This window comes from Sinocyclocheilus rhinocerous, unplaced genomic scaffold (assembly GCF_001515625.1).
Source record: "Sinocyclocheilus rhinocerous isolate Xijiao unplaced genomic scaffold, SAMN03320098_v1.1 scaffold848, whole genome shotgun sequence".
NCBI classification, from domain to species: Eukaryota; Metazoa; Chordata; class Actinopteri; order Cypriniformes; family Cyprinidae; genus Sinocyclocheilus; species Sinocyclocheilus rhinocerous.
In genome coordinates, this window is record NW_015664186.1 from 1,124,514 (window position 1) to 1,136,971 (window position 12,458).

General features: G+C 35.6%; 1 protein-coding gene across 1 annotated transcript in view; it reads right to left on the reverse strand.

Moving 5' to 3' along the window:
- LOC107729828 (calcium/calmodulin-dependent protein kinase type II delta 2 chain-like) overlaps positions 1-2,108 on the reverse strand; it is a 26,788-nt gene extending 24,680 nt beyond the window's left edge. The window contains exon 1 of the mRNA XM_016540533.1: positions 1,820-2,108. Within this exon, the coding sequence (XP_016396019.1) occupies positions 1,820-2,108 (289 nt within the window). The remainder of the gene's footprint in view (positions 1-1,819) is intronic.
- Between the last annotated feature and the right edge of the window lie 10,350 nt (positions 2,109-12,458).

Below are 12,458 nucleotides of genomic sequence, written 5' to 3' on the forward strand. Positions count from 1 at the left end.
TCATCATTGTGCTGAAGAATTGTGCTCAAATTGAGGATGGGTACATAACAACTATCACTTAAATCAGGGATTCTCAAATCTGGCCCACGAGATCCACTTTTCTGCAGAGTTTAGTTCTACCCTAATCAAATACACCTGAGCATGCTAATCAATGTCTTCAGGATCATTGAAAAATCACAGGTAGGTGAGTTTGATCAGGGTTGGTGCTAAATTCTGCAGCGCTTTTAGATTTGAGGAACCCTGGCTTAAATGAATGATTACTGATTTAACTCCGCTATTAACAGCTATATTTAATATTCTGTCGTCTGACATGTCCGTTTCTACATCTTCAAGCATGAACAAAATGCTCTGGTTCCTCAACTCAAAAACATTCACTTAAGAAACTATCGGCTTTGCATGCAAACTGTAAATGTGATTAATGCCAATTAAAGCAGATAAGGTAATGCGTCTGTCCTAAAGGAACTAAATGACATTAACTGGCTCCATATCATGTCTGTACAGTGTAAGCCACTCACTTTAATGCATCTATTTGCATAATGTGCTGCAAATTCCCCCGTGTGGGTGTCTGTCTTATCTGCTCTAACCTTGTAAAAGGTTGTCAGCTCTTTGAACATGCTTAAACCCAACAAAGGCATTCATGAATCTGAATTAATTTAACTTGAATTTTGCTGATTGATGCGAACATGTACCTACAGATACAGCATATTATGAGGCAGCTGCCCATAATGAGCTTAAGCGGAGTATCCATACTAAGGTTACAACATATGCCTTATAACATATGGAGGAAAGACTTCTATTATACAGCAAATAGAAAAAAAAACAGACAAAGACTGAAATTATAATTGGAGAAAAAAGGCTAAGATTTCATGACTACACAAAATACATTTATATAGGAGTTTATACATCATAATTTAAAAATATATATATTTCAACTTAAATTAATGGTCATTTCCTTATAAATAATTATGTAAATGTATTTATTCATAATAAATATGTATTTTAAAAACATGATAACATGTTGGATTTCAAAACTTTGGTGAAAATAATATTGAATAACTGGTTTCGGTAATGAATTTCAACACATTTCAATATTTATTGTCATAGATAAAATACTTAATCATAATGGATATTTTTTTATTCATTTAATTACCCATGTTTAATAAAATATATACATATTCTAATTCAAACCTTCCAAATGATTTTCTAAATATTCCTGATTTTAACACCAATTATGGAGATTGATCTTTTGTAACCTACTTATAATTGAATGCTGAAATATTCCTTTTCAGTTATTATGATTATTACAAAGATTATGTGATCCGATGCTCTTGGAAGGTTGCAAACTACATCAGCATTTTATAATCCAAATTCATGAGGTTAAATTTTCCATAATAACTGCAGGCGGTGTACTTGAACATTGTAGATTTCACTCAAATCAGCATATTTTCAGAACTTTAAAAAAAAGGAATAGGTCTACTGTACTGTTTGTGGATAACAGGCAATATGAGTGGTTAAAGAGAACAACTAAACTCACCAAATACTGTGAAATGATGCCACAAATGCACACAGTGTCCCATCATAAAACAGAGAAAACAGTTTGAAACTTACTCCAAGAAAGACGATTTCTAAATCAATTAGCAGCAAAGCATGGCAATCTACAATAGCATAAAAGAATTCCACATATATGTTTTAAGTCCAAGCACTATGGGCCATTGAAAAAGGAGGTCATATGTTCTGGATTAACAATCAAAGTTTATGCAAGAAAAAGCGCCATTATGTTCAATTTGTTTGCCAATTAGAGTTTCTGAGGCAAACCCACTCATCAGAATGGAAAACCTGAGCAGGTCAGACCTCTGAGAGGCCCTGCACTCATAGTCACCCAGTAAGTCTCGCCCTTGACCTCGCAGAGCAAGGGATTGTGGGTAGGCCACTTTTGTTGAGGATGCCCCATCCCCTCCCCCCCGTGGATTTGCAAATGGCTGACAGAAGGAGATTGATTGATTGCAGTGGGAAGTTAATCTGTCCCAGGACCCGTTAAGCACACGGCTTCCCAGCACACTGGGGCGGCTCTGAATCAAGAAGACAATCTCCAGTTTGCAGGGCAACATTGGTGCAATTGGAGGCTGACCTTTCTCTGCGAGTGTCCTACACAGTAATAATCAATACCGTCCCCTGCCTTACTACAGGACATAAGAGATGATGAATTCATTATAAATTGCCTTCCTTTTGTGGATTAGTCAGACAGAAGAGGGAAACATAGAGGATGAATCTTAAGGGAGCCGAAAGGACACTTCCACTTAAATAGTACAAACCAATCGGTGTTGCCAACTAGTGTTGTTTTTGGCGGCCTGTTTTAATTTTAGTTTTAGTCTAGTCTTTGTGTGAAACTGACATTTTAGTTTTTATTAGTTTTAGTCACGTTCATACTCATTTTAGTCTAGTCAAGTTTTAGTCAACTAAAAGTCTGAGCATTTTAGTCTAGTTTTAGTCGACGAAAACTGATGACATTTAGTCTAGTTTTAGTCGACGAAAACTGATGATATTTAGTCGTTTTAGTCGATGAAAACTGATGATATTTAGTCGTTTTAGTCGATGAAAACTGATGACATTTAGTCTAGTTTTAGTCACGTTGACGAAAGCAACACTATTGCCAACATGGACATTTATTATGCTGCAGTATACTAACCATACTAATCATACTAACGCTATTACGTTTATTAATCTGAATTATTTGCAAATGTTCTTGTTCTAAACCTACCTTCTCAGGCTCAGATGAATGATTAATTTAAAAAAGGAACGGAGTGGAGAAAAAGGAGACTTTTAGTCCATGTGTGTTAGCTTTGAAGTCATCTATATGCTGGAGCATTCCAAAAAAAAGAAAATGTCCCTGCCTCGAATACCACCTGCAGCCAACTAGCAATTACCACATCATGGCTCATGTATGTGTGGTAACTAAAGCCTATTGGATATATTTTCGCTGTTCAGTAAGTCCCGCCCAAACATCCTGTTTCGGGTGGAATTATTATGAATTGTTGTGATCCATTTGGTTTATAGTAAAATATACTGTACATATTACTTTTTATCAATGGACAATATCAGTTGTCCTTGTGGGCAACACTCTGACATGCAGTGCGGTTGCACCATGGATGACCTGACATTGAATCTCGGTTTGTGGTCTTTTCCAATCTGGGCCCACTCTTTCTCTCTCACTTTGTTTCCTACTGTCCTGTCTGTATAAAAGAGGCAAAAAGTGCCCAAAAACAAGTAACACAACACATTTAAAGCCTGAGAAATTATGCATATGAAAGATAAAAATGCTAAACAGATGCACATTAAGCATCTGTACTGGTTAAATGCACATTATGTAATCATACATAACCATTTTTAAAACTGCTACTATATTAGCATGATTTGTATTTGCACTTGTATTGAATGTGCACTTAATGTATTTCAAATCTCCAAATATAACTTGAAGGTAATATAATATTAATAAAATAAAAGACCACTCTACATGTCCACCATGCTTTTATAGTAAACAGTAAAATCATCCTTATAGGAAAAACATCAGGAAAGAAAACTCGTCAAGTCATTGCAATGAATTTGGAGCGACTGCTCTTTTTTTTTTCTTTACGTATGTCAGTTGTCTGGCATCCTTGGACTCTATCGTGATATGAGCCAGTGCTTTCATACCGTCTCTCTGTCATTCCCTCTTCACTAAAACTATTCTCCATGGAGAGGCTGAAAAAATCCCCCCTCATGTAATCAGTCATGTTGTCTGTTCAGCTGCCAGACGTGAGGGCCATGAGCACTTCTCTCTTTGCAAAATGTTCTCTCTTCTTCACCGAGCACCATGCACGCCGCAGCCCTGTTTACTCTGCTTTATTCGCCCTCTTCAGACAAATCTCCCTAAATGAAGCGGAACGCAAACTCATCGTCCTGTCACCCAATTTTGGATAAGATAGATCAGTCCTATCAGCTCATCTCGGGTGGATGTTCCCTGCCGTGCTGTGGGCTTCTGAGGGCTGGGGTGTATTTTCTGGAGGGGGGCCGGTCAAATATTTAGTCTCAGTGCTGTCAAAACACTTTGGCAGCTGCTTCCCACACTAAAGTCGAAACCTCATCGAACTCATAAATCACATGAGCCGTGACACAGGTTTGTGGGATGCTGAAGGCCATTTTTCAGCTCAGTACTAGGAGTTTCTTTTGCTTTGACATAAATCTCAGTTTATTCTTCTGTGACAGACAGCTTAAAGAATATCTTGACGTTGTTTTTTTTCAGTCCAGTTTATAGCTTCCCTCAGCCGTTTATCCGGTAGGTCTAGAAACGTTCCAGCGTACCGTCATAAATTTCAAGGGGCAAAAGTAATGTTTTATTCAGAAGGAAAAGCATGCATTGCAGATGCTCATAAATTTCTCAAGATTTATCCAGATAGTGTAAAGATTTTATTAAAAGTCAGGAAATTATTTGCTTATTCTTGCCCAGAAAGTTTAATTTCCTTCTAGCTCTGATACTGTTATTAAATCTAATCTGTGCGTTTTCAAGAAGTCAAGTTAAAATTGTTGGATTATAAAGCTGAGGTAGTGAATGTCAAAATGTGCATTCACGTAATCCCACCAGTCATAATGATAATTGCATATAAACAGCCACTTACCTCATTCCTTCCGACTATTATTTGGTCAAACCTCCATCCCAACATCTTTTTTTTTCAGAGAAGTTTAATTTCCTTCCAGCCTTAATAGTATAAATGATCACAATCTGTGGTTTTAAAAGAGCTAAAGATTGTGTATCAAGTTGATCTCGCAATGCATCTGAAATAATTATGCTGATTACTCGCTAGCATGCATTAATGCATATGCACACACAAACACTCATTCGTGTATTAACTCGCTGCATATTAAAGTGACAGCAAAAATGTATGATTGAAGTGTGTCTAAGGCACTGATGGTCTGTGATGATTCAGCTGCCGGCGGTGTTTGTCCCAGTTTACCTCAGCTTGAACCTAGATCAGGGCAAAATCATACGTGTAACTGCCCCATAACCATTCTGACACAAACAAGCACATCAAGCAAATCTTTTATGGAAGAGACTATAACACACATATTTAATGATAATAAAAAATAGATGAAGAATATATGTATATGGAACTAAATGTATGAACCCAATTCAGACATTTGGAACGATAAGAATGAATGAATGAATGAATGAATAGCATTTTATTTAATCAAGATCCATCCAAATTAAATAGGCTAAGAGTCATAAATAAATAAATAATAATTTTTTTAATTTAAGTTCCATTCATAATGAAATAGGCTCAAAGTTAATGAATACTTTCCATTCAATAATCATGTAACTTAATCAAAGATTATCAATTGGATTTTGAATACAGCAAGTAAATAAATAAATAAATAAGATTTAAAATTCAAAATCCTATTGATAATCTTTGATAATTAAGTTACATGATTAATTAAGTTACATTATTGAACAATAATTGATAAGTTGCTTGATTGGATTTTAAGTATTTGTCTATATACTTCTAAACATCATCTAACCTGCATCTCCTCAAACCCACACTGCTATACTGAGCATTCACTGAAAAAAAAGGTTCCTTTCCATGTTCCTGATCCTAAATTAGTCTTAGTCACTGCTTTCCCATGTCAGGATAAACTCTTGAATTTGCATTAAGCTATTGCACACACCTCATCTGACTCTGGTGGCTCCAGAGCTCTTGACACACAAGTCTAAGCTTTTTATGTCTGTCTGTTTGGGCAAGAAGTAGATGACGGCGTCTGAAGTCTGCCAGCGTGTCCCAGTTCTTCTTTAGCTCTGCTGCCCTCACCGTTCAGCTCCTCAGGTCAACAAAATCTTATAGCCTGCAGGCTGTACGAAAATGTCCCAAGAAATAAAGGCAGTATCTAGTGGATTTTAAAACCATATGCCAGAGTCAAGCTCAGTCAGAAAAGAAAGATCCAAGTTTCTCTTCCTGCCTGATATTATCTGTGGTCTATATCCTTAAATTGATGGCTCCATTGAAGTGGCTTTTTCAGCATTAGCTTGCTGTGCTATAAAGCCTGGCCAAATGCATTTAGTCATGGTTCATAAAAGAGATTTGACAGGTGATATGGTCACTGAAGAGGTGTTCTGTTGAAGTAGAATGAAGCTTCCATCAACGGAGACATTGGAGGTGATTGTCTTCAGAAACATTTTTTGTTATATGCTGGTAGAAAGTCTCTTCACATCCCGATAACAATCATTAAGTTAAGTGGTCTAAACGTTTTTTGTTTGTTTGTTTGTTTTAAACTTTTACTTTATTTTGTTACATTATTTCAGGGGGAAAAAAAATGTAATATTGTAAATTACTTTGTTTCTCATGTAAATGTGTCTTGGTTTAAGAATGTTGTGATATTTGTACTGGAAAACAAGACAAGAATACTAAGAAAGATTTTTTTTTTTTTTTGTAATTAAGTAAATAAAAGAAAGATTATTAAAGTATGTTTTTCTACTTCAAAATTTCACATTTAATCATGTCACTTGCCTTTTCTTTGTAATTCTTTGTGAAATTTACTTGCGATTTCTGTGAGAAAATTGTTTCGAACACATTTTTTTAGTGAAGGATTTCACAGAAAAGTCTTTAAAATAATGCACTAAAATTAATTTTGATTTCATTATGCTTGCATGAGACAAATCTCAACAGATTACACTTCAAAAATTGCCTTTAAATATATAAAAATATATATTTTTAAAGTCAATCACCTGACATTCATAGTATGATTTGCACACTGGACTTTTATGTAATTATACCAAAGTCATTCTACATGTAGCCATTTACAATTGGGTCTGTAAATGCAGTTTCTTGAAAGGGTAATTGCATTTCCTGCTATCTAGCTTGGAGCCAGTCATTACAGAACCTGTTTTCCAGTCCAGTCATGCACAAGGTTATATATGCAAACATGAGAGGTCCAGGATATGGTTTTCCTTGACCTACTCAAAGGTTAAAATCTGTTAAAATCTGAGGATCCGCAGTGATGAAGGACAACATTTGGACGGTATCTCTCCAGGCTCAATGCTAATTCCAGGGTTAACAGGCTGTAAATTGCATTGCCACGACTACTACGGTGGTGGCGTCCACTCGGTTTCACATTCCATTCCAAGAATGCCAAACAGTCGAGCAGACATGAGACAAGGATCACAAGATGACCTCAGAAACAAGTCCAGGGCCTCTGGGCTAAGTAAGACCAAGTGGATCTTACCAGAAAAGTATCCTTAGCCAATATCCCAGTCTCAAAAAACAATGTTGCATTAAATGACTTCAACGGATGTCATAAACCGTTTGCTGTCCAGTCCCATGATGAAGTACATCAAAGCATAGCAAGTGCCTGCTATCCCTGAACCACAGAAAATATCAAAGTTGATTTCCCCTTCTGTCTGAAGCAAGCTCTGCATCTTAAAACAATTACCACTCCGAGACATTTCCAGAAAGATGTGTTACAGAGCAAAGGAAACAACCGAGAGCTATTGACAGTGTAACCAGCCTTGAAACAATCCCAAAATACAAATCTATTAAAATAACACAAAGCAGAAACGTCCCATGCGCTTGTGATCAAACCGTGCACTTTATTTCACTTGAAGTACTGCAGAGAGATTTATGCTTACTCATATTTCATGGTGACTAATGATGGTGCATATTTCTGTGACACACAAAAAAAAAAAAAAAAGATCTTGCAACAAAATGACCCACCGGGTAATATTTGGTGGTGTTACTTTGAAGTCGTCCTACACTGCGTGCCAAACAGATGCAATGAGTTTCAAGCAACAAGCAATTTGTTTGTTCACAGTGAAAATGAAAATGTTCCACGATGTGGTCAAATTGAAGTGGTAAAAGTGATTTTTCTCAGTTTGAGGGGTTTCTCACAGCCACAATGCACTTCATAGGAGAAAAACGAAAAACTGAAAACACAAATGTAAAACTGAAAACAGCAATGTAAAGCTCCTTTACCTTTGATATTTTCATATTTCTGTAATTTGCAAATGCTTTTATTGAGAAATGCAATAAGACATCTACATTTGTTTAGTTTATTAACTCCCTGGGAATTGAACCCATGACCTTAGCGTTGCTAGCACCATGTTCTACTGTTTGAGCAATAGGAACATGTTTAAGGTATAAAACAGAAATCAAGTGATCGACAATATTCAGTGCCTTTTGCACTGAAAAACTATGCAGCTTTTTTTTCAGCAGCATCAGCAGACAGCCAATCACAAACTAAACCAGCTTACCTCATTAAATATTTATGAGCTTTGTACAGTTGTAGATCTGATATGTTACACATATGTTTAGTTCCAGCATCTGAGAGAAAAATGAAAGCCAGACATGTTTTACATGTTTCAATCTGTTATTAAAATTTTGAGTTGTCACTCACATAATACAATAATATAATATAATATAATATAATGAAAAAATTAAATATATATAATATAATCTTGCAAATTTTATATATAGCATTTTATATAACCTAATTACACACATTTAAATAATATTTTGAAACATTATTATATTATACAATGTAATACAGTGAATAATAAATAAATATGTAAATTACAACCCAGGGTTTACCAAAGTAACATGCAGAATTAATTACTACCTTTATGAATTACATTAATCCAAGGTTAATTTTAAGTGTTTACACTGTACATGAGAGGTCAGTGTTACTAATGGCTCACTTATAGTTGTCACTGTACATTAAACAGAGGAAAAAGCATTTTAACACTGAAAAATGACACACTTCACCTTTAACTCAGACTTGGGTTATATTTTTTGTCATGTGTCTTTGTAGCTTAACTGTATGTAACAAAGGTAAGAGCTTCTCAGACATCCTGGTCCTTATTTTCTCTGAAACATAATAATTTGAGCTGTCTGGCTGCATGACCTCCCTGAGCAAATCTCTAACAGCGATGACAAGTTTGAAAAAGATTTGGGTCCTTCTCATTTCCTGAACGATCATTCGTATCTTGACCACAGAAACTAGAAACATGGAGCATGATGAAAAAAGACAAATGCATGAGTGCCTTTCCTTGGGCCCCTTTCAAAGTCATGCCAAACTGACCACCCCTCCCCAAAGAGTGCTGAGTTACTGCCCTGCAGTCCTCTTAAAGCGTTTTTCCCTAAATGTCGAAGAACAGCTCACAAAAGCGCAGATCTGCCAGCAATACTCAACCCTGACACTAGATTTATTAGAAACATTTGGAGGCATTGCTACAAGATAGAGAACCAATCAAATACACGCAAAGAAAGAGAGAAAGGAGCGGATAAACGAGTTTGTGAGAGAAAGCGAGAATCGAAAGTAGCATGAGAAAGCAACAGAACAAGCAACAAAAGAAAACACAGCTCTTCCTTCATGACGGTGTGGCTGATGAAGGTGTCTGCAGGGGGAAAATGGCAGCCGTCGAGATAACAACAGTCTCATCCCGAGGCTGATAAGATCGTATTAGAGCTCTTTATAGTCCTGGCCGACTCCACAGATGGATTCTATTAGAGCCATCTTCACACCATCGTCATGCAGGTCCTCATAATTGCTGAACAAACATAAAGACTCTCAGAAAGTGAACAACTGGGAACACTTGAATGAGGAAAGAGATAATAGGGAGAGAGGGTGAGTTGCATAGTTGTATTATCGGCAAGAAGAGTAATAGAGCCATATTATCATGCCTTTCCCACTAGCAAATAGTGCAAAAAGCCAAGGAAATGAGGGATGATGGCTAATGTCACCCCATGCCTGAATTGTATTTGTATGTGTGTGTGGGCACAGAAAGAAAAAGATGACCAAAAAAATCCCATATAAATGTCCTATCTTTCCTGTTACTGAAAGTGGGGTGGTCACACTTCACTTCATGTTCCTTTGACTTTTCATTCACACAAAAATGTAATACATATATATATATAATTAAACATTTTAATGAATAATATAATATAATATAATATAATATAATATAATATAATCCAAAAGCTCTAGTATGACATCATATCCTATTGCCCATTTTCACACACATTGTGGGCCCCCAAATAATGTTTGAAGCCAAATGTGATTGCACCTTTAGGGTGGAAAATGTGAAAGAATGTTGGGAAGGGAGAGTGTGAAAGGAAAAATACATTATCATGCATTGTAACAGCATTGTCTCCAGCTAATATTGTGTGGAATGTGCGCAGAGGCCTGATAAGCCCAGTATGGAGGTCTGGTCATGCTGGAAAAGACCGAGAGCTTTGAACAAACCAGGCTTACTGTGTCCCTGTATGCTCTCGCTTTGCCAAAAAACCTCCAGGGGGACGGAAATTTTGCTGATTGTAAGAATTATATTCACACCACTCTCTACTTTATGGTGTTTGTGCATTTTAGAATTTTAGTCTAGTAACCTTGACCACGTCTGTGGTGTAGCAGAGAAGAATTAAACAGCCTCTGTCCTGTGGGAGACACTTTTACAATTACATTCTCATTATGTACTGATGAATAGTTATATAGAACACATTACAGTCAGAAACACATGTGTTTTAAGTTTAAGACCCATGAGTCAGAGAGACACTGACGGTCACTGTTGGGAAGGTTAGCGAACAGCGCTCTGTGTTATGAGAACATGAAGATGTAGGAAGAAACACATGGTTCTTATTTAGAGAGAGAGAGAGAGAGAGAATGAAAAAGAGAGGCAGGCATTCCATTCTGCAGTTGGTTTTTACAATGGATAATCTGACTCCATCATTTATTATATGTCAGCATAAGGATGTTTCTTCAACTATAGGGACCTTTGGCTCTGTGGACTTTTGGAAAAAACATTAGTTTATTTGATTTGTCCACTAACAGTTGATATATCTCATCACAGCATCACAGAAAATATTTGTCTTTTTTTTCTATAACACATCAAATTATGCATTGTGTTGTTATAGACTTCTGTTGTGGAAATGATGTTATGGAAATTATATGACATTTATATGACATAAGAATAAAATAAAATAATAATTATTATATAATTATAAAACTAAATCTAAAAATGCAATAGAAAATAAAATAATAACGAAAATAAAATAAAATAAAATAAAATTCTGATGATGTTCTGATTAAAAGGATAAGGAAATCATTGATATTATTTGGCCCTTCCTCCACAAGAAAGGCTCTGTACTACCCTGTAAACAGAGACTACTTTCTTTACACAAAGCTGTCAAAATCTGTTGCCATCTTTTGTGATGTATCAGGGGACAAACCTAATTAAATAAATTATTTTCATATATACACTCTGTTAAATATATACTTGTTTGTTTAGAGATCAGATTGCTAACATCTTCTGTCATTCCTATACATTTATAAATTTAATTAACATGATAATCTGCTGTGTTAGACATTTTGTTTCCTGTCTATAAACGTACATTGCCACAAAGAAATGGCTTATGAAGGCATGGGATAGATTTTGAGCAATTCTAATAGGACAAATGAACAACAGCCCTTTTTTTTAGAAATTAAACAGAAAACATATACACACATAAATAAACACATTCAGTAGTAAACAGTAAAATATGGATTGTGTCACATTTGCTGATGTCTACAGATTGAGATGTATTATTAGCAACAGGGCTATATATAGAAATACAATTTATAATAGTTTTGCTGTTGTTGTTGTTGTAAGCATAAAATAGATGCAATCTGGAGATATTTTAACCACAGACTTGTTTATGCCAGTAAATGATAACATTGGTAAATGATATTGTAGAATGCAAATTAATCTAGCTAATCAAGCTAAATAACGCTTTCAAGATCAGATTCTACATTTGATGCATACCACGCTTGATCACTGGTCAGTGTACAATTATGTTATACAGAAATCGAAACCTTCAGTGTTGTCAGGTCTTTCCTTCAGTCCACATCCTTGTTTATAGGTAGACCTGCCAAACTGGGTGGCCTGAAGCTCATGATCTAAGACCTGACCTGCCTTCAGCCTCAGGGCTTAACGTTTGTTATAGGCTGCACTGCCAGGGGTCACGACCTCCCATGTCACGCTCTAATTATGATTGTCACATTGATGAGCCAAAGATGTGCTTGTAAATGATTTGTGAGCAAACATTTTTGTTTTTCAGTGATGGTGGGAGATGAATGCCTTCTCATGTTTCTTCTTAAAATAAATAAATAAATAAAAATAGGACATTTTACCATGTTTAAATCCATTCCTCGTATTTCTACAGATTTCTATGAAAGTTTATTTACACCAAGGGATTAAAAAATTACAATTAGGTAATTGCAACTTTTTATCTCACAATTCAGACTTTTTTCCCCACAAATGTGACTTTTTTCTCACAATTTTAAGAAAAAAAGTCAGAACTGTGAGATTTCAACCTGCAATTGCAAGTTTATATAAGATATATATATATATATATATATATATTTATATATTTTATATAAACTTTCATTTATGAGAAATAATGTCG